Source organism: Brienomyrus brachyistius, unplaced genomic scaffold (genome assembly GCF_023856365.1).
Source record: "Brienomyrus brachyistius isolate T26 unplaced genomic scaffold, BBRACH_0.4 scaffold105, whole genome shotgun sequence".
In the NCBI taxonomy this organism is placed as follows: domain Eukaryota; kingdom Metazoa; phylum Chordata; class Actinopteri; order Osteoglossiformes; family Mormyridae; genus Brienomyrus; species Brienomyrus brachyistius.
The window spans coordinates 7639-30274 of record NW_026042380.1 but is presented as its reverse complement, the minus strand read 5'-3'; the positions used below and the strand labels follow the sequence as shown (position 1 = coordinate 30274).

Below are 22636 nucleotides of genomic sequence, written 5' to 3'. Positions count from 1 at the left end.
AGTGGAGTCCGCCCGCTGATGGCTAAAGGCGCGTTGGAGCCAGCGCGACTGATGCCTCTCGTCACGTGGGGGATGCAGGCGTTTCCCCTTTAATCCCCTGGTGGGTGCGAGACTCTTCCGCCGCCATTGGACGGCCCTTGGAGACGGCGGGAGGGGCTTTAGGTAAGAGGAAGGGGCTTGTGGGTCCCTGATCCCTCTAGGAGCTATTTACCTACAACAACAGTTATGTACCTCTTTTTGACTCTGGGGGGCGCTGTAAGAGGGGGGACGGTGGAACAATTCCAAAAGCACCTAAATGACAGGGCCCCCAAAAAATTTGAAGCATAATTGTATTGGTCTGGGTTGGGGGCAGTGGCGGCTGGCCCATAGGGGAGGATTGGGCGCCGCCCTCCCAGATGTGGGGGGGAATATAAAATATATAAAAATAAAAAAAAATATATATATATTTTTTTATCATACTTAATAGTATGTGCCTACATGCAATCTAAATTATTTAAACAACATCTCCACCAACTGACTCTCATTCACCAGTGAATTTCCACCGACACATTTCCACCAATCATTTCTTTTCTTGGCCGCTCATCCAAGCGCCCCAGAAGTGCGGCGAAACAGCCAATCGTGCACGGTTGCTCGGCGAATATAATAACGATTTCGCCTATCAGCATCGCCGAATTAAATGGTTTTGGGGGGCCGGAGATTTCGCCCCCGCTACAGAAAATGCGGGAAAGTCTTGGATCGCTCTCAGGTCGGTCAGTCAGAGAGAGACGATGGCGACGACGACAGTTGAGGGGCAGCTTCCCGCAAGTTCCGTGAGATCGTTATTGAATTACCCTTTTGCGAGAAGGACGACGGTGGAAAAAAGAAATCCACGTTAAGGAGCTGGGACCCGACAAGCCCGAAATAAATATCAACCAGCCAACTAAGGAAACTAAATTATGATTGTGAAATTGTTGTCATTTTCTGAGTGTTTATTTGAATGCTTATACTGGACTAGGAAGGGAAATCTATCGCTACATCAGCCCCACCAATTTTTTTAATCAGCTGCCACTGGTTGGGGGGGTAATACATGTGCTTTCATGGGGCCCAAAACGTCTAGCAGCGCCTTTGTTTGGTTTATCAGTGTCAAAGGTAAATAAATGGCTGATTTGAGGGGAATCTTATGAGATTTCTAGCAGATGAATTAAATTAATCTAATGAAGGAAGCCTTGTGCGTAACGGCTTCTCTTTTTTTTCCCTTAAAACAACTTCATCATCCTGCCTTCTTAACACACACGGCCTGTATCTAGCTCCCTCTTCTCTCTCCGCAGCCCGCCAGCCAGTATGAATATTTATAATTACATTAACTGGCGTTAAAATTATATAACCACATCATTTCACTTTATAATCGTCACCCCCTCGAACTCCGGCTGAGGACGGGAGGCCGGGGCCGTGTTGCCGAGGAGCCGGGCGGTGGTGGTGGTGGTGGTGAACGCCTCCGTGAGCCCGGCCTGGTATAGAAAGTGTCGACAGAGGTGGATAGTCCAGAACGCAAAAAATCCGGACCAGGATTTTGTTTCAACCAGCTAGTTGAGTATAAAGTCGCAGTCTCAACTGGTTGGTTGAAACAAAATCCTGGTCTGGATTTTTACTTTCTGGACCTGAACTACCCACCTCTAGAGGTTGAGGAGATGCCATGTGAAGGTGTCCCACACAGGGCCTGGTGAGGTTAATGTGCTGCTTTAGGTGAGGCCTAGTTTATTAAAAACGTAAATGCCTGGGTAAGGGTTTCCCACCTCTGTTCTGAGATGAGACGCATAACTGGTTCGCAAGTACGCGTTCACCCATAAAAATGATACATGCGACAATCAATTGTGGTAACAGTGTAAACGCTTACTTATTTTATGTGCATTTGCGCTGCTATGACAAGAAAATACCTTGCATTTTAACCTGTAACCATATTACAAACAATCGATCGTCGCACGCATCGTTTTTAAAGGTGAACGCGTACTTGCATAACAGCTATGTCAATCCCTGTCTATGCACTGATGGACTGGCGTCCCGTCCAGGGGTGCGCCCCAGCCTCTGGGATGAGGTACAGACCACCGATGACTGTGTACGGGATGATGACGAGCATAAAATCATAACCTCAAAAAAAATGAATTATAAACACAGAGTACCTTTATGTTGATTATCATACTTGGGGGGGGGGAATCATGGCAACCATTTTTCTTTTAGTTTCCATGCTCTATACCCTATTGTGTCCCCTAGGTCATGTGATCATGGAGGTGGGGCTGGGGGGGCGTGGCCTCAGAGGTGGCAACTGACCAATCTGATCTTGAATTAGGAGCGATGAGCTGCAGTCATTACACAGCCTTAAACGTTTAGATCGCAGTTAAACTGACCGCATCCTGGAAGGGCTGTCCCATCACGGGTCGCTACTCCCAGGCCGTGTGGCGCAGGTAAAATACAGGGTAGCCATGTGTTTAAAGCTGTGTTTGTAGCTGCAGTTGGGCCGGGCTGGGCCGGGCCGGTTCAGATGCTGTTAAGACAGACCCGCGTATCTAAATTTGGCCCCTCTGTCCTTTATCAGTGGGCTCGTTAAAACTCACTGCCACTTCAGAAAGGAGAGACATTTCCTTTGTAATTCGCGACATGAGATAGATTTTCTCCACTTTTTGCTGTATGTGTGTTCAGCTGTCTTTTCACTCTGAATGGACGAGGATTCTGGGTAATGTAATTAGCCTTTAATCAAGATGAAATGGTTAAAAATAGTGTCCTTTCTGCCAGCAGATGTGGGCAGGCTTAATTAAGAGACGCAAGGCTGAAAGGAACAGGACGTAATGAAATTAGAGGAAATGGTAAAGGTCAGTCGCGAGGTGAATCTAAATTTACCACCTCAGGTGTTTGGCATGGCATGAAATCACAGTGCACCTGTGTCACGGCCATGTGTCACGGCCCTGTGTTGGAGCTGTGTTGGAGCTGTGTACGTCAGTGTTTCTCCAACCAATGTCCTGAGTGTTGGGAGGGAGCAAAAATGTGGACCGTATGTGGGGTCCCTGTGGACTGGTTTGAGAAACAATGGTGTGCGCAATTCAAGATGGTCTGGGGGGGCACCTGAGTGTCTTGTGGGGGACCCCCCCTCCATGCCCTTCTGCATGCCGTCACTGAGCTTTGGGGGCTGTGAGGGGGGGGCGGGAAAATTACCCATGATTCCAATGGCAGTTTGGATTGTATTGATGATGGCCATCCTGCCCCCCACCCTAGACCTCTGGTAGACCCAGGGCTTCCTGTACCACCATCTGCATTTCCGCTGCTCAGCACTTTTGCCTCCCCCCCCCCCCCCCCCCAGCTTTCATGTGTGGATACGAGGTGCCGGGGGGGGGGGGGGGGGGGAGGGACAGAGCCATTTAATGTTACTGCACTCCTCAATTATTACTTTGCTTCATGGGGTGGGGCCTGCATGCGCTTCACAGGAATGGCCAGCAGGGGGCGTCTGTGTGCATGTGTGTGCGTATCTGTCTGTCTGTCTGTCTGAGTCTGCACACACACGCATACAAGGACGAGTCCCCCTGACTCCAGCTGGCTATCCTCCTCCCATCAGCAGCTCCCGTTCGCTCTGCGAAAAGCCGATCAGCGTGGCTTTTTTTTCCCCGCAGCTCAAAATGCGTGCATTCAGCTTCACGTTCATTTTAAGCCCTCATGAAATTCGATCCGCATGCAGGGCTGCGCAGGACCCTCTGTCTGCGCTGAGGAGAGGGCCACCGACTCATGCCTGCAGAGCATATTAGGAAATGCCACGTATGTCAGCAGAGGGCGACGTAGGCGCTGTGGGGGCCATGCCCCCCCCCCCAATCAGATCGCACTGCGGCGGCAGGAGAGCACGCCTCCCCTCCTCCGTCGCATGGCATTGCGCGCTCCTGCAACGCTCCCCCCTCCCCCGACACTCACAGTGCTGTGATGAGACGGATCTGGGTGGAGCTCATAAAGGGGGGGGGGGCACTCTTGCGTCGTTTGTGACATTCTTCGAGCATTCATTTAGGCCTTCCATGTGCTGCTTACTCCGGCAGAATCGCATGTTAAATAAGTGCTTTGTCTCTTTCCCGCAGGAGTCGCATGTCTGCTTTAGGCGATCGTAGGGCGATCAGGGAACCTGTGTTCAGACTCGCCGTGTAGAACTTGTAAAGACCTTTTTAATTGGCGCGTTGTAAAATGTGCAGTATGCCACATAAAATCTGATTGGCTAATTGATTGATTTTTTTTAGAGGGTGTTGGATAGACGGAGCGATTTTGTTCTACGGTCTTTTTAATTGGCTGGCAGCTTCGGAGGAAGCGGAGGAGTGCGCTGTGGTCTGTCCCGCAGTCTCCTGCATGACTCTGAGCTGCTGGAGCATTTGCTGGAGTGCTCATTATCTCCCCGATGCCCTTTCACGAGGACTGTGCACTAAATCTGGCTGTAACTAACCCCCCCCCCAGTTCGTCTCTGGGTCAGGCTTTCCTCCTCCAGACCTGTCCGAGGACCCTTTAGGAAGCTGCTGGTTGAAACATTTGGATGCCGTGATCAGACGGTTGCTGGTTCAAATCCCTGGGTCGACAGAGCGATGTCACCGTTGGGCCCCTAAACAAGACCCTTAACTCCAGGGACCGTCTGACAAAAATCTGTGTCACTTTGGATAGAAACATGTGCTGGATAAATAAAATGTAAATGTGAACAATGTGTAGAGCAGGGGTGTCAAACTCCAGTCCTGGGGGGCCGGAGCCCTATGCATTTTTGGGTATCCCCTCATTTAACCTGAGCCGCACCTCCTTGTCCTAATTACCACACAGTTCTTGAGCTGAATCATTTGTGGTGGAACAAGGAAAGAACTAAGGTACACCGGACCCCCAGGACTGGAGTTTGACACCCCTGGTGTAGAGAGGTTGTGATGTTATGTCGGGGGTGTGATTGAGAGTGTACTGGCCAGAATGCGATGCATAGCTTCTGTAGCTCTGCTGTTTTTATTCTGCTACAGTGCACATGCCCATGCAGCAGCGTACTGATTAAGGTGCGTCCGTGTGTCTGCAGCAGCATTGCATTATGGGACATCTGGCCAGTGTCTTCGGGAACCGTGCTAATGTCTGCTGTTGGCCAAGGAGAGCAAGAATGGTAAGGCAGTCAGGAAGTGGTATTTTTCCATTTGGGAGGTTCCCGCGTAATGAGACGGCACAGGTGCAGCAGCGTTGATCTCCCAGTCAGCTGCGCAGCTGCTTTTCAATGCGACGCTTGAGACCATTCGGCTGCGATTTAATTAGCAGGTTGTGTTGCGTTTAGCTTTTTCATTCACATTCCCTCTCTCTTTAATTAGAAACCATGCCCCCCCTCTCCCGGTGGTGTTAAACCTCTGCGGTTTCAGGTTTTGCACCTTCTAGCACATTGCAGAGCAGGAAGTACAGTCGCAGCTGCAGGAAGCGAGCTCCAGTGTTAATTAGCTTGGATGTTTTCTAGCTAAGACGTTTAAATAAGGTGTTTAAAATAAGCACCAAAACTTAACAATTACAACTTTAATCCTGATTTGACTATTTCAGTTGTTTCCATTAGCTAAACAAGTCCCCTCTTCCAAGCTTCAAGTAAACACATCTGACTTTGAAGGTAGCTGTGATGCCAATACAGAGAATCGTTTTCATGCACACCGAAAGAACATGTCAGTATTTTAAATTGGCCTGGCTTTATCCCATGCCCACTAACCACCATCAGCGTTCCTGTATTCTCCTGACTGAAGCCATTCAGATTCCCGGTGTTGCTGTCTGTCTGTAAGCTTTTGCTGGTAGAGGTCGGCTCTGAAGTTCAGGCCAATTGATCTTGAGGGTGGATTACTGGAAGGCGCGCACGGGGTGAGAACAGGACGGTAAGCATCTCCAGTGAGGTATCCGGGTCTGTGGTGAATCTCTATGAATGGAATCACTGGTTTTGTGCTGTTAGTTTTGAGGTGGGAGGGTTAGGCTTAGATTTATATAACTTAGATCACATAGATGACGAGTGAGGTTCTGTCAATGGTGCGTATGTCCATACAGGCCTATAAGTATACAGGAACATGTTGCCAATGAACTCTCATGGTTTCCCGAAACCCCTTTAATTGTGGGCCCTGGGCCCTGGGGGGGTGGGGGGGCTTCTGAATTTTGATGAGCACCAGAAATTTCACGTGGGAGACGGTAACACACAGCAGGCTGATGTTATGGCACAGATCTGAATGGTTTCCTGCTTTACTGATTCCCTGAGTTCTCCTGCTGCCACCGTGTGACTGTCACCCCTGTAAAAGACCTGGAGAGTGTTTGATCTGTGTTGTGTATCCCATTATTGTTTTTTTTTTTCGTACAAATGAGCACATGCTCGGTGGGGAGGGGCTATGACGGAGATGTCGCGCTTCCTTCTATGCGAACGAAGTTGCGTCTGTTTCGCTCCGGCGTTATTTTCAGCCTGATCATTTAAGTGTCGGAAGCTGTGGAAAATCTGTTTGGGGAGAATCAGCAGCAGCGGGGTGCGCTCGCGGCACGTGGCGTTTCAGTGGGTGCCGTTCTATATTCGGACTGCGCAGTGCACCTACCCCTCCCCGGCAAACAGTGTGTTTAATTTCAAAGCGTGTGATGTTCTTCCCGGTCCAATGCTTCCTTGTCGTGTCCCTTTCTGTCCTGTAGATCGCTAGTGGAGGACGACGACCCCCACATGAAGGTGTCCCTCGGGGGCGGTGACATGGGCGTGTCCACTCACCTTCAGGCATCGAAATCGGGCAACACGCGCTTCTTCACGAGCAACACCCACAGTTCTGTCGTCCTGCAGGTGGGTGACTCGAGGGAACGGGGGCGTGGTCAGTGCGAGGGTGCAGGGGCAGTCTGAAAATAAGAGTACAAAATAAGAGCCTAGTGAGCTAAAAATGAGTGCAGATCACATGACTTGACCCCTCCTTTTGAAACACTAGTGTGTGGTCTGTATGCTGTGGCATGTTGAACTCCTCAGTATGCCAGGAATTACTGTCTCTTTCCGGCTCTTTTCCACAAAAAAATGTTATTGAGAATCAAGGAATGATTTGCGAAGGGTGTCCTAATCCTAAGGGGGCACTGTTAGGGTGATCTCCTTAATTCTAGCCTCTGAAATACTGGAGCAACAGTCTGAGAACCACAGACAGATAGGAGTTGGGTCAAGGACGTCCGCTCCATCGCGTCCAGTGCAGAACGCGACATTTACTAAGTGTGGTAATTTGAGCAGACCTGGATGGTTGAGTGGGGGGGGGTGGGGATATGCGAGACCTCGAGGGTCTCAAGAGTGTAACCTGTTTGCTAAGGGACCCAACAAAACATGCAGACCTCACCGTCTCCCTTCTTCATCTCAATCATAGTCATTGTCACCACCGGCATCTTCCGCAATCAGTCATGGATCGTCCGTGTCGTAGTCGGCCTCTACAGTCTTAATCATCCCATCGCCGTAATGGCCTTCACAGTGATGATCTTTTCTCTCCATCAACCCCAACATCTTCGCCATCGGTCAGCTTCCGTCATGGTAATAACTGTCACCAGCCATCGATCACCTTCGTCACCGTTCGCCGCCTCGGCCCGGGACCAGGGGGAGTGTTGGGTGTCCGCTAGCCGTATGTCAAGAGAATAAACAGTGCACCAATGATCTGGGAGGTGTCTATCTGTTGTAGACCTGCACAGTTTTTGAGTCACCAATCAGACGGCACGAACCAGCCACAGACAGCCAATCCCTGCGCAGCGAGTCATGCACATTATTTCCAACACTTCTGTCATTAGGGAGCTGTTGTTACTACTATAACCATCATTCACTGGAAAAACGTTCTATAAAACTGCCATATTTGAGGCGTGATTTTCGGATGTTTGCTCACACTGGTTGGCTTGGCTTTCTCTCTTCCAGTTAGCAGTTTCTAATTTAAGTCTATATAAGATGTCATACAAGTCACTGGGGGCAGGTAATTAGCACTAAGCACTGGGTGATGATCCGCCTTCTCAGAACTGTGTGTTTTATCCTGACAATACGGCTTTTTACCCCCTTAAAGAGCGAAAGACGGCACGTCGGCCTTTCCGATTTGCCAATGACGCCTCGGTGCCGCTCCTCCGCACCCCTTTGTCCTGCCCCCCATTTTTTGTGACGGCAGCAGGAAATGTCGGTGGGCGTAATCACCGCCAGCATTCACCGATCCATAATTCTCTTTATCCCCTTGTGATTTTCGGTCTGGACTGTGGGTGGTTTTTTTTATTTATTTATTTTTTTTTATAAGTCCTCGTTAAGCCTCTTAGCTCATATCTACGCCACGTTGCCTAAGTCAGTCGCTGGCACACAACAGGCAGAACTATTGCCGGTTGGGAAAAAAAATAATTTAAAAATTACTCTATTCTTAAAACGGGGAAGTGTTCGACGGTCTGAGTAATGAACAGATTAGGTGGCAAATGGATTTAAAAGCTCGTCTGCAGGAAGGATTTCTGAAAGCCGGTGCTCCTTTGTTACAAGATCATTCAGCGACTCCCGCCGCTAATTGCACGCTGAGTGCTTCGGACAGTTAAGCAGTCGACGCAGAAACAAGACAACGAGGTGGAATTTTTGCAACTTTAGTAATCGGACTCTGAAATAATTTATTATGTGGCCATTGATTGAACCGCTCAGAATAGTCCCTGTAAACCCTAGTGTGGTGTTTCAGGAGAAAATTATTCTATTTATGTTCCTCCTCATTTAAATTGGGGCGTACCATTGATGCCCATCTGTACGGTGCAGGTTGTCCTATTAATTATGTACACAGATTTTCGGAATGTTAATTCTCCCGTGGTTATCCCAAACGGCGTGTCCGAGATCATTGAGATGCACTGACCTACGCCAGTCTGCTGTCTCCATGCCCCCCCCCCCCCCCCCCAGGGATGGAGAGTGACTTTCAAAGAGTGCCGAGGTGGTCGGTTGCTGACGTCTCGCTAAGACCTGTAAGAGTTTCTGATTATCGCAGCCTGTGGTCCTACTTCACCTGTAAATTGTAGGTTTCTCTGTGCTCAAGGGCCCCGCAAAAGGCCGCAAACCATCACAGTCGCCCTCTCTGATTTCTCTGGTGTTGCCCCCCCCCCCCCCCCCGCATGCACTATGTAAGTGCTCTGGATTCACGCTCGTCGTACCTCTCTACTCCCTCCCAGGGTTTTGACCAGCTGAGGATAGAAGGACTCCTGTGTGACGTGACTCTCGTGGCGGGGGACGGCGATGAGGCCTTTCCCGTCCACCGGGCGATGATGGCATCCTCCAGCGACTACTTCAAAGCCATGTTCACAGGTACGGCGGCTGCCCTTCGCTCGGGAATCCAGCAGAGCAGTGGACAAGCAGCATATGAGTGGCTAAATGTGCCCCAGGATAGCGCCCCCTGCAGTGAATGGGCAGAATTGTTCATAATATTGTTGAATTTTTCCCAGCATCCTCTTCTCTGCTGCTTCCATCTTTAATCTTAACGGCCAATCATGGGTCAGATGGTCTCCCCTTGCCGTGCCGATGGTCTTCGCCAGGGTGCGAGCTTGAGCTTTATTACCGTCCCGTCCGTGGAAGAACGTGCCACACGTTGCCAAAATGAACTTTTCCATAAGAAGCTGCGGAATCTTCTAGACTTTACTGGCGGGTAATTAAATCTGGACAGACTGAACTGAAAAAGCAGGTTGCCTTGCAATGTGTTGGTGTCACCATGCCATGGGTTTAACAGGCAGGCCCGGCGACTTTCTGCAGAGGCTCTCGTGTTGCAGAGAGGCAAAGCTTTGTCATGGGCGGGGAGGCAAAAATAGACTGTGCTGCCCCCTCCGCCTCTCATTGTTATGCCGAAGTTCTGGGAGCACGTGGACGGTGGGTGGGGTGCAGATCTAATCTCAGAGTGTCTCGTCAAAAGGGGGAGGTGGCTTTCGGCGAGAAGACACTCAGTCACGTTACTGTCTGTCCGTCCTCCAGCTGCTCAATCTGGCCAGGGTCAGAGGGACATGTTCATATCTGCGTAGTAAAAATGTCGCGCTCTGTGGTGCTTCTAACTGTTTTTTTTTCTCAGTCATTCCATACAGTCCATGCTGATGGCTGTTTAGAGGGTATGAGTGGTTCCCCCCCATTTTCTTATAAATTTCGACCAGAAGTGGGTTGGAAGTGGGGCGTTTCAGAAGGTTATCCCACTCCTCCTCCATTGAGAAGGATGGAGGATGTCCTAGTGACCTTCACACGTATGGTCAAGGCATTGCCACCTACTTCAAGGCATCTATAAACTAGTTTTGTCTGATGTAGTCCCAGGGTCCGCAGAATTATTTCACCAATGGGACCCAATGCAAGGCCCATAAACTCCTAGTTGCTCCAGGGACTCTAGTCTTACCCTCCTTTCTCTTGTATTGATGAGAGGAAGTCCTGACAGGTAGTCCCGTCTCTCAGTGTTGTAAATTTATTAATGTAATGTAAACATCACCTCCTTTATCCCTCCTCCGTCTGCCAGGTGGAATGAAGGAGCAGGACCTGTCGTGCATCAAATTGCATGGTGTGAACCGGGTGGGCCTCAAGAAGATCATCGACTTCATCTACACGGCCAAGCTCTCACTCAACATGGAGAACCTGCAGGATACGCTGGAGGCCGCCAGCTTCCTCCAGATCCTGCCCGTGCTCGACTTCTGCAAAGTCTTTCTCATCTCCGGGGTAGGGGTCCAAACCGTTCGCATCTCCTCGCCCGCGACAGCAGATCCCGATGCTTAGCGCTTCTCGTTGGCACCGCCGTGCTCTGAGACTCTTCTGTGGCAGGTGTTTCTTTCTGCAGTTCCTCCTCTTTTTTCTCACCATGGTGTCACAAATCGCAGTGCTGGTGGGGTTTTTTTTTTCCCACAGACCTTAGGTTTGGCAGTCGGCGGTTTTCACACGGAAAAAATGCGAGACGTGTTGTTTTTATTTTTTATTCTGGCTTTTGTCGGTCATTGTAGCGGCATGAGCAGCATTTCTCAGTGGGATACTCGCGGTTTTCAGGTCCCTCCGCCAAGCATACGGGTGAAACGTTGGTGTCCCTCCTCCCCCCCCCCCCCATCCCCGTAGGTCTCCTTGGACAACTGCGTGGAAGTGGGCCGCATCGCGAACGCCTACAACCTGACCGAGGTTGACAAGTACATCAACAGCTTCATTCTGAGGAACTTCCCGTCGTTGCTGGGCACCGGCGAGTTCGTCAAGCTGCCCTTCGAGCGGCTGGCCTTCGTGCTCTCCAGCAACAGCCTGCGGCACTGCGGCGAGCTGGAGCTCTTCAAGGCGGCGTGCCGCTGGCTGCGTCACGAGGACGGCCGCATGGAGCAGGCGGCGCGCCTCATGCGCAACGTCCGCTTCCCACTCATGAGCCCGCAGGAGCTCATCAACCACGTGCAGACGGTGGACTTCATGCGCACGGACAACACCTGCGTTAACCTGCTGCTTGAGGCTAGTAACTACCAGATGATGCCGTACATGCAGCCGGTGATGCAGTCGGAGCGCACGGCCATCCGCTCGGACAGCGCCCACCTGGTGACGCTGGGCGGCGTGCTGCGGCAGCAGCTGGTGGTCAGCAAAGAGCTGCGGCTCTATGACGAGAAGGCGAGGCAGTGGAAGTCGCTGGCGCCCATGGACGCGCCGCGCTACCAGCACGGCATCGCAGTCATCGGCAACTTCCTCTACGTGGTGGGCGGCCAGAGCAACTACGACACCAAGGGCAAGACGGCGGTGGACACGGTGTTCCGCTACGACCCGCGCTACAACCGCTGGATCCAAGTCGCCTGCCTGAACGAGAAGCGCACCTTCTTCCACCTGAGTGCCCTCAAGGGGCACCTCTACGCCGTGGGGGGGCGCAATGCTGCCGGGGAGCTGGGTGAGTGTATGTGGGGGGAGGGGGGGGGGGTGACCAAATTTGGAACATAATTGGTTTGATTTGGGTTGAGGGACTAATACGATAGAGGGATCCAGGTCACGTGGATTTGGTCTGCGCTCGCTGGATGGTTTGTTTTTGGATGGCCTAGGAAAATGAGTTCGTTGGAGTGAATTAGTCACTGAAGTCCCACCTCTCAGTATTATTCTGTAGTCAATAAAGTCAATAGTCAATAACTGACAGGAAGCCCTGCCACTCTGTATTATTGGATAAAGTCAATAACTGACAGGAAGTTCTGCCTTTCATTGTTATAAATTGTGGGTGTGGGTATGAGGATGCCTGCAGGTGGAAGGGAGGATTAATTATCCCTGAAAGCACCAGGGGGGACGCAGCCGAGACTCAGGCCACTTGCTGATTTAGAGGCCCCATATTTCCATGGGCGACGAGGACGAGGGAACGGAGAGGCAGCCGTGCGCCCCAACAGAAACGAATGCTTACAGAGTGGAGGTCCACCGAATGGGGAGTGGGGGGGGGGGGGGGGAGGAGATGGATCGCTCTTTGACTGGGGGTGGGTGTAATCTGAAATGTCAGAATAGCAGATTCACTGGAGGATCCGCCGCACCAGAGGTGGAGAGGAGAGCGGGAAACGGCACCTTGTGTGAGATTGAGAAAATATGCAAATGTCTGTTTTCACGGTGCTGCTCAGAGGTTAAACCACAGGCAGGATGAGTACGAAGGCAGGTATTCAACTGAGCTGGTGTTTCAGATCCCGCGTCGGGAGATGGTGGATTTCTCACCCTCTGTTGTCTGGAGAGGAGGTGTGAGGGTGGGGGCGAGGAAGGGCAGTGGGGGGGGGGGGGGTAGGAATGTAAAGGAGCCGTCCTTCTCATGATCGGGGTGGTATGGCTGCAGATGTGGGATTGGGACGGAGCTTGTGCTTAACACGCTGGGGTGTTGTGGTTGGTGACCTTGCTGGGAGGGGTGGGGCCAGCCCCAGCGTGGGGGCATGGCCTGCTAAGAAAAGCATTTGGCCGCGTGTTGGAGAACATGTGGAAGGCCCCCAAACCGCTAAAGCCCCAAGGGGACTGTAATTCATATCAACGGGTCCCTGCCTTTCGAACAGCCAAGCCCTGTGTCAACATACTGTTTTTTTTAAACTGTTTTTCTTGTCTGCTTTTGTTATTGTACTGCCCCCTATAGGTTTAAGTAGGATGCACACCCCATCCCTGGAGGGCAAAGACAGGTGGCCTCCCATTAGCAGAAGCTTTTTCATACCACTGGAAGTTCCCTGATGCGTCATGAGATTCGTCAGTAATTCGTCAGTTCCCTGATGCGTCCCTAGGGGGCACTGATGGAGCGGTCAGCCAGGCTGCTCCTGCCAGCTCCTGCCCAAAGCTGTGTCTGTATACAGACAGATATATCTGTAAGTCATATTTAGTGAGGCAACCACCCACTGCGACGTAACCCGAGTGAAGCAAAATGGTCAATGTATATAGTGCGAGATGTTTTCTTGAAATCGAAACGGGCTTTCGGTCAGATCACAGCTGACACTGAGCGTGAAGCAGAGATGGAGCCACAGATTACAGACATAGTCAACTTAATGGGTCCTTTGAGAAGAATCTAGAGCGGAACAAGGGTACATTCCCCAAAAGCATAGTTGCTAACACCTGTGGTTGGAACTATACAACGGAACAGTTCCAGCTATGTAAGTTGCTAACAGGGGCTTCTGGGAATTGTACCGCAGGGTGAGAAAGTGCTGGTGTCGGTTTAACACAGCACGAGCCTGACCGTTGGAAGGAAGAACATGTTGGTGTCCTACAATCCATTTTCTGGTGTTGTTGTATCCGGAGTAGCGGTCTTTGATACCGAGTCCTGGCTCAAGAGCTGTGTAGATCCCCGGGCTCATGCTCCGATGAGTTCCGTCTGTCCCTGCGGCGCTGGGTGCCTTTAATCTATGCCTTCGGTGACCCCCGCTCGCATCACAAACGGCGCCACACCGATCAAAGGCTCCCTAGCCTTAGACCAATGTTTCCCAGTCCGGTCCTTGGCGAACCCAGACAGTCCATGTTTTCGCTCCCTCCCCAGAGTAAGGGAGCAAAAACGTGGACCGGGTGTGGGTTCCCCAAGGACTGCATTGGGAAACACTGGTCTAAGGCTAGGGAGCGCCCAGGGGTGGGGTCAGGATGACAGGATAGGCAGCTCTGCCTGTTTTGGTCTCCAGAACCAGATGGTTTTAAAAGGAGGCACAAAGAACCGTGTGTATGTGTATGCACGACCCCACCGGGGCAGCGTTCTGGTTCTGTCCCAGTTTGGCTGCCTGAGGATCTGGACTTCTCAAAGTGTCGGGGTCTCAGCCTAGAGCTTTAAGGTCCGTTTGGCCACTCGGGTAATTTTGGTAGTAACAACACTGCCGTTGCTATTGGTAGTGTGTCGCATGCTGGTATAATAGGCCAAGTTTCTATAAAATATCTGCCTTAAATTTTAAACGGGTTTAATTACCCCATCCAATTATCCGCCCCTCCTCTGGGACGACGCAGTGTAACGTTTAAGTAAATTATATGTTTGCATACAGAAAGCGGCTTCGGCTTAATTACACCTGGTGGGCGTTTTCATCGCCGTGGCACAGAGTTTAATGGATTCTGTGGATTCATTGATTCTGTAATCGGGTGAAATTTTAAAGGGGCGGCGGAATGTTCTGGAAGGGGCCCACACCGACCATGCCTGCCACCCCCGAGGACAGGTTCCGAGGTCCGAGGAGGCTCTCGCCAGCTTCACCGTGGTTCTGTTTGGTCTGGGACCCACGAACTGGCCCCTTTTTATGCTTGTATGTCTTTCCTGCACAGATTTCCCTTAACACCCCTTCTTTTCTACCCTCCACCCCCCCCCACCACCTGAAACAGCTACAGTGGAGTGCTACAACCCTCGGACGAACGAGTGGACCTACGTGGCCAAAATGAACGAGCCCCACTACGGACACGCTGGGACGGTGTACGGAGGCTTCATGTACATTTCTGGTAGGTTCTTTGCCAGGCGGGTGACTGTGGCTGGAGACCAAAGTGATTTGTTTCTGATGCCCGAGAATGCTTAGGAAAAAATCTGTCAGAAATTAAAGTGCCAAATACGTCAGGTCTCCAAAGACCATTTTGCGGGTCGGTCCTGGTACCACCTCTAGACCTGCTGGCTCGCCTCGCTCATCCAGACCATCTCTCCAGTCTCGGTTTATCTCCGAGCAAAATGGAGTTTTCCGTTTAGCGATTCCTACCTGCGACACCCACACTTTTACTGTCCGATTTCCATAGTGGGCTGAGAACGTTCCATTAGCTTTTCCCGTTAAATAGCTCAAATTGCCTCCCGATTAACCCGAACAGAAAGATGATTGTGCAGAAGATCTCAGCATTGGTCTGGATCGGCGTCCCCGTGCGTGAGATTAGTGAGGCGCCGCTGTTTGAACATCAGAGCGAGGAACTGAGAGGGTCATTATGACCCGGGGAACTTAGCTGGAGGTGTAATGGCCTTAATTTACTTAATTTACTTCATTGACATCCCATTCTCTGCGTGAAATTTAATTATGTGCATCATGGACAAGGCTCAGACTGCATGGTGTCTCAGTGGGCGACCCCTCCGCCTCATACCTCCAGGGTTGTCTGTTTGATTCTCCGACCGTGTTCTTCTAGGTCTCTCCTGGTTTCCTCCCACAGTCCACAAACTTTCACTGAGCCTAATTGGCATCTCGAACTTGCCCATAGTGTGTGAATGAGCCCCCTGTGATGTATTGATCTGTAGCGTCCCCCCCCCACACCTTCTTCGGATAGGCGCGACCCGGTATTGGATGTGCGGGATGGATGGGTGAGCATATTTTCAAAAAAAAAAAAAGTCACACTTTGACGTGACCGGCAGACAGTTTTGTTTTGACTCGTGTTAGAATTCTAAGTGTGTAATTTAAGCCATTGACAAGTCATCAGTACTTTAAAGTATTATGTAAATCTGAGCCCATGTCTGTACTTCTCATGCATTTGACTTCTGCCAGACGATGTGTTTAAAGTTTGGGCAGCGGGGGTGGGGGGGGGGGGAGGACTTCTGTCCTTTCTGGGTTTCTAATCCTCAGCTTTCCGCGAATCCCCTGGGCTACGGAAAAGTTGGAGATTAGTCCGGATGATGGCAAAACGAGAATTATGCTAATCTGCCACATACTGACTGTGATCCGCGCCCAAAAATACCCACTACAGAAATGAAAACTTTACTGAAGAGTTTAGTTCATTTTAGTATCTTACCATTATCTTCTGAAAAGAGTGTCGGGTGGTTGGACGGCAGGAGGGGTGATACACTGCAACGTTTGTGGCTGCTTACTGGATGAACACAGATTCTGGAATCCATGCAGCCCTTTAAACTGTTGCTAGGGTTTCACCTCGTGGTGTACTGTTCTACGGCGCCCGGTCTCCGTGGCAACGTTCAGGGGCCATTCAGGGCTCCAGATTTGGGGATATTTGAGCTCTGAAAAAGAGTGTTGTGTTCAGACGGGAAATGCCTGGCTCTCACAGGCCTGTAGATTCAGATGAGAAGGTTGGGGGGTCGGGGGCCGACCTTTAGATGCAGTGTGGTATCACCTCTACATGAATTTAATGATGCCTGAGTCTGAGTTATTCTGGTGCTCAATCAACGTGCTACTCAGAGCATTACTGCAGGAAACAGCTTTGTTGTGAAAGTTAAACAGGCATGGTAGCTGGGATGGTGAAACTTCACTTCAGATTCCGTCAAGTGATAAGGCCAGCTGGTCCTAAAATCTGCTCGCATTAGCTGTGTTCCTCCAGTTAGCCGGAATTAGGCTGTGGCGTTCCCGCCCGGGCCGAAATGCGAGCTCGGTGGTGACATGCTCCGGTCCTCTGACTAACGAGCGCCTCCTGTGGTCCACGGGGCCCCCGCATGCGTACACATGCTGTTCGGTTTACTGTTGGGACATGCCGGCCACATGCATGTTGATTTGGCACCTGTGTTGGATGGTCGAGCAGGGGGATCTTCACGAATCAAGATTCTTGCTTAGCCGGATAACTTGTTGGATTTAAGGTAATCTGGGTTAAATTGACTTTATCTTCGCTCACTTACATTTAGCCCAGACTACCTTAAATCCGACAAGTTATCCGGCTCAGCGAGAAATCCTGCTTTGTGGAACACCCCACAAAGACCCTTGCATTGGACATCTATGGGTTTGAAGGCTAGGGCTGGTTTAGCCTTAGGGTTAGGGTTAGGGTGGGGCTTAGCTTTGTATTCAAGGTTATGTTTACGTTTAGGATTCCATTTAAATTTCCATTGTCTTAAGAGTGAAACACGTGGTCTTTTAGACCACTTCATTTTATTGTTTAGTTAATCATGCAGTCTTTCGGAACATTACGTCTTGTTTTAAGGTGAAATCCTGCTCCATCTGGTCGCTGCCTGTTTATCATGCCGGGCTAATTATCTGCCTGCCTCTGTCCTGTCCCCTCTGCCGTCGTCTCCTTTCTGCTCGACGGCGGGGGCCCTCTGGCGCAGTGGGGGTTTCAGTGGTGCCGTCTGTCAACATGGAGGGCAGCGTGTGGCCGAGCAGATAAGGACATGGGGGTCGAACCCCGCTGTTGTACACTCTAGAGAAGCTCATACGTTAATTTGCTCCGGTAATGATATCCAGATGTGTATCTGGAAAATGTCTAAACGCAAGGACAATAACAACAACATATTCAAACAGCCGATGGCTCCTTTGCAGTGCCGTCGCCCTGGAGACGGAGGATCTGTGGAGAAGTGATTTAGGAAGCTTCTCGTTGATTAATTAGTCACCTTCTGCAAGTTGAGACGCAGGTCCAGTCTCAGAGGAGGAGCAGGAGTCCAGTGTAGTTTGCAAAGGCTTGTGGAGTTTTTTTCTCACACTTATTTGGTTGTTTTTTTTTTGTTTTTTTTTAAATTGGGTCAATGTTTTATTGGGTTATGAGCGTCATGCAGTGCAGCTTTATTGGTCCTTTGTAGCTGCTCTCATCCACGGTGGCTCAGTGCCTGGTATTGTTGCCTCAAACCTCCGGGTTTGGGGGTTCAGATGGGTCCTCAGGTGTGTGTAAGGTTTGCATGTCCCACTTGTCTTATGCTAATAACTTTATGCTGTCCTCCAGCAGTCCAGAAGCTCACAGGTAGGTTTATTGGCCGTTATAATCCGCCTGCACTGTGAGCATATCCTGGCCTCACGCCCTACGCCGCCTGGGATGCAATCACAAGATGGATCGCTCATTCGCGGTGTTAATGTGTCCGAGGGTGACGATACGTACGGCAATGCTGCTGAACAATGCTGCTCAGGCACCTTCCCGCCAATATTGGGTAACAGTTTAACAGTTTCTGTTTGAATTTTTTTTCATGGGTAGTGGGCAACTTCTCTTAATCATCCACCTCCAGATGAGTTGCCCTTTGTCTCACCTGCTTGGTAGTTGCCCGGCAACACTGCTCAAAAAAAAGTCACCCTGTGTATCATCGCCTTTAGATTGACAGGCACCCTGCGCCTCGAGTCTCATGCCCTCTGCTTCTCATAACCGGCTTAATGTCTTCACAAGTCCGCTCTAGTGAAATGGTTATTAAACTTGGATGGATTCTGCAGTCTGCCGCAGAAGAGTTGTCTGGTGGATTGAAATTATTCAAATCTCTTGCCATCGTATGTATATGAAAATAATAATTCTAATAGTAGGAAGTCCGAACCACATAAATGTAAAAATTGTAAAACTCATTATTAATTAATTGCTTTGAACTGTAGAATTACACAGACAGCCCTTTGGTGTTTTTGTATGTGGTATTACCAAGAAAGCAGCCTGTAAATTATTCCAGCCTGTGTTCGATTTTCAAACCCCCCCCCCCCCCATTTATGTGCTTGGCCAGTTCGTCCACTTGCCCCGGACTCTTGATGGTGTTGTCAAGGAAACATGGTTAGAGGCAGTGTGGGGGCATCCCTGCTCCATTTGGCAAGCAGCTCACCAGTGCCCCCCCCCCCCCAACGCCACACTCTCCCTTCTATGTGCTCACCCCCCCCACCTCCCCAAAGTTGGCGGGTAAGGGAGAGAGAAGGGCATACTGGGAATTTTATTTTCAGCCTTCCCTGTGGACGTGACCTGCTTTCCTTCCCTTAAGCCGTGAGTGTCCCATCTTCAAGTTCTATGGCGCCGCCCTGTGGGCCTGGCTGTGCATGACAGTACCACGTCTGTCTGAATAATTATTATAATTATCATTAATAATAATTATTATTATAATGATAATAAATCAGTAATTGCTGTGAGTGCCCTATGGTGTTGTAGTATAGACATTTGCTATCTAAAAAATGTGTGTTTCTTGAAGGCCTTGTTGCTAGGGGTGATACAGGACTGGTGGCATTGCTGTGGTGACTTTGCTCGCGTCCTTTTACTTGAATCTTGTGTTTGGGGGTGAACCATGGTGCTGAATATGGGTGGTAGGAAGTGATGTTGTACCACCACTGAAACCACAAAATTGTGGAGGTCCCCTGTTGTTCAAAACAGTCATTACATGAGGGGGGGAGGGACTTTTTGAGTGTAGTCCCAGAAATGATAAACCTGCCCCTGGTAGTAAGTATGCATTACACTCCTCTTGAGTCTGAGTGATCACTTCCTGATGTGTGTTCTTTCCACTTGCCTGCAGGGGGCATAACTCACGACACCTTCCAGAAGGAACTAATGTGCTTCGACCCAGAAGGGGACCGCTGGACGCACAAGGCACCCATGACCACGGTGCGGGGGCTACACTGCATGTGCACTGTGGCCGACCGGCTCTACGTCATCGGCGGCAACCACTTCCGGGGCACCAGCGACTACGACGACGTGCTGAGCTGCGGAGTACTACTCACCGGCGCTGGACCTGTGGACGCCCATCGCCGCCATGCTGCGCGGCCAGAGCGATGTGGGCGTGGCCGTCTTCGAGAGCAAGATCTACGTTGTGGGCGGCTACTCGTGGAACAACCGCTGCATGGTGGAGATCGTGCAGAAGTACGACCCCGACAGGGACGAGTGGCACAAGGTGTTCGACCTGCCCGAGTCGCTGGGCGGAATCCGCGCCTGCACCCTCACTGTCCCCCCCCCGGAGGACCTTGCCGGTTCGCCGTCCAGAGAATCGCCACTCTCGGCGCCTGAGGAAGGGGGGGGGGTCCTGTACCCCCCCCACCATGACACTCGGAACCCTCAAACTGTACTCAGATACTGTTTGCACTTTCCTCTAAGGATGATGTCATACTGCCCCACCCCCACCCTGCACCCAGGGTCCACCCCTAACCCACTAGACTGTATTTATACACGGCTGCTAAGCTGACCTCCAGTTTTCACCCTGTAGGAAAACACGAGCGGTAAACTCCGCAGAAGCTACCATCGGCAGTGCCCTTCCGTAACGAGCCGCTGATCTTGGCGCCTGACAACCTCTCCTCGTTTAGCGGCTAATTCTGTTAGTGGCCACTTGCTAATGCAACGTAATGAAAATGTATTTACCGACTGATGCACGCGTTTGCTGGCAGATTTTCCTATGTTCGAGAGTGACGCACACTGGAGCGAGAGATTCCTTTAATGTCTTAGAGCGAAAATGTCCACTTCATTGAAGGATATAAAAAGCTGCGTGTGGAAGGTTGCAGCGAGGTCATAAACACGGTCGCAGGCCGCCTAGGCCACTGTGATTTTCACTTGGCGACCATTTTCCCTAACGGCCTGGTTGCTGGAACGGAACTCGGTCGCTAGACGAGGAGCGGTTGTATTTGTGTCTTAGCGTTGCACATCCAGAACATCGTCCCTCAGGCCCGCAATGCCGCAGGTTCTTAATTCGGATATTTGGCCCATTTTTTTTCTAGCTGATACCTTTGAATTTTACTGCACCCAAGCCGGTTTTTTTTTTACCCATTGCCCGGGGACCCAGGTGACGTATTTGTGATCCCAAGGCAGCACCGGGCACGTAGATCGTGCGAGGGATTACCTGTATTTTAATCTCAGGACTAGGCCAGCATCCCCCCCACCCCACCCCTCCCTGAGCCGTCTGATCCTGACATTGCTGTTGACCGTTAACAAATGGCATTTTCTAAGTTTAATAAATGATTTAATAAGCAGTGCTATTGTTCTGTTCACTGTCTCGGAGCGAAGGTGTAAGTCCCGTTCATGTTTATCGTGCTCGGTGGTTAAAAGAAGAGAGAAACATAGGACACACCCTTCCAGTCGTGTGAGAATGGAGCAGTGCAGGGAGCGACCGATGAGAATCGATCGCATCGTCACATGATCACTGCCTTTTATAACTTCCTGGGCAGGCCGGGGACCTCCCGTGGCAAAGTTCGCGTGAGCTAGAAATGTCAGCAGCATAACAAGAAATGGTGGGGAGGCGAAGGCGCTCACATCTCTCTGCGTGGCAAAGGTGAAAGCGTTCCCAGGAGGACCTTTAGCCATCCTGTGAGGTTTGTACTCTTTAAAAGGGGAGCCTTTCAAGGGCGGGAAACACAAATGCACTTTGAAGTTAAGGATGCCGCGTAGGAGGGTTCTACAGCGCCCCCCACCCGTGGGGATGGAGCAAACGCCCGGCTTGTGTCCTGCTGCAGACTTTACCCTCCCTACCGCTATGCTTCTGGTGCCAAGGAGGCCTCGTTCCCGCCACACATGTTAAGGGAAAGACGTGCGGAGGATTTCCAGCACGAAAGCTGCCAGATTTATATCTACCTCCCTCTATGAAACTTCACCTTGAGAAGCATATCCTCGTTAGCGCCTGTGTGGAAGGACCGAGATCCGTACTGTCGTTAACCTTTCCTGTCGTTGTTTAAATATTTAATTTGTTAGCTTAAGGTAATATAATGTTGGGGGGGGGGGGGGCATAAGGGCCAGAGCCTTCTCAGTTACAGAAACTCAGGCCCTTTCATCTAGGGGGGTGCAGAGTTGGCTCAACGCTGCCCCATTCTGTGTACGTGACACATCGGGGCTTAACCCTCCTACCGCTTCAAAATAAAAGCGCCGTTGACGCGGAAGCTCTGCTTCTCAAGGGGCATGTCTTAATTAGACTGAACGACCTTATTTGGCGAACCCAAAGATCGACACTGCACGATCTACACTTCATCCTTTAGGTTTCACTTAGAGTTGCTTGTATTTTTCAAGACGCAGCCTGAATAATTCTTAGCTGTTGAATGAACATCTCTCGAGGAATAAACCTCAGCTCTTGAGTAGGTCTCACCTACTCAAACGCCCGCCCCAATAAATCTCTGCTAGACTAAATGTTGCATCTTTTAGATAAATCTTGCCTCTAAAATGAATCTCAGCTCTTGAATTATTGTTCTCTGAGCTAGAAAAGGTTGCAATGGTTGATGCCGTGAAGGCTTTATGTGGTTGTCGAGATTTTTTTCTCCGACTTAATTTCACCTCGTTATTTCATTTGCCTGGGGCGGGGGGGGGGGGGGGGGGTGGATTAGGGATTGCCCAGGAATGGTAGGGTTCTACGTCCGCTTTGTATCTTACTTGCAGATCTGTTGCGTTTGTTATTGAAAGCAAAATATTGGCCCAGTGCCCTTATAATAATACTGTTTCCTGCTTAGTTGGTGATTTTACCAGAAGACACTTAGACTGATTTATACAGTAGTTTCATTCTCAGATGTTCATACAGGAAACAGCAGTCCATCTTCCAGGACTTCAACCAACAACCTTTTGGGTTATAAGCTAACAGCCTTAACTGTCAGCTTTCAGGTCCAGAAAGTACAAATCCAGACCAAGATTTTGTTTCAACCAAGCAGTTGAGTATAAAAAGTTACAGTCGCAGAATATTCAGCTGTTTGGTTGAAACAAAATCTT

The 22636-nt window shown here is 50.4% G+C and overlaps 1 protein-coding gene across 1 annotated transcript in view; it reads left to right on the top strand.

Moving 5' to 3' along the window:
• Positions 1-20883, top strand: part of LOC125727644 (kelch-like protein 13) — a 34698-nt gene extending 13815 nt beyond the window's left edge. Inside the window, 7 exon segments of the mRNA XM_049004504.1 lie at positions 6649-6790; positions 9139-9271; positions 10452-10648; positions 11036-11831; positions 14729-14842; positions 19482-19672; positions 19674-20883. Coding sequence (XP_048860461.1) covers positions 6649-6790; positions 9139-9271; positions 10452-10648; positions 11036-11831; positions 14729-14842; positions 19482-19672; positions 19674-20144 — 2044 coding nt within the window. The 3' untranslated portion in view covers positions 20145-20883.
• The last annotated feature ends 1753 nt before the right edge of the window (positions 20884-22636 follow it).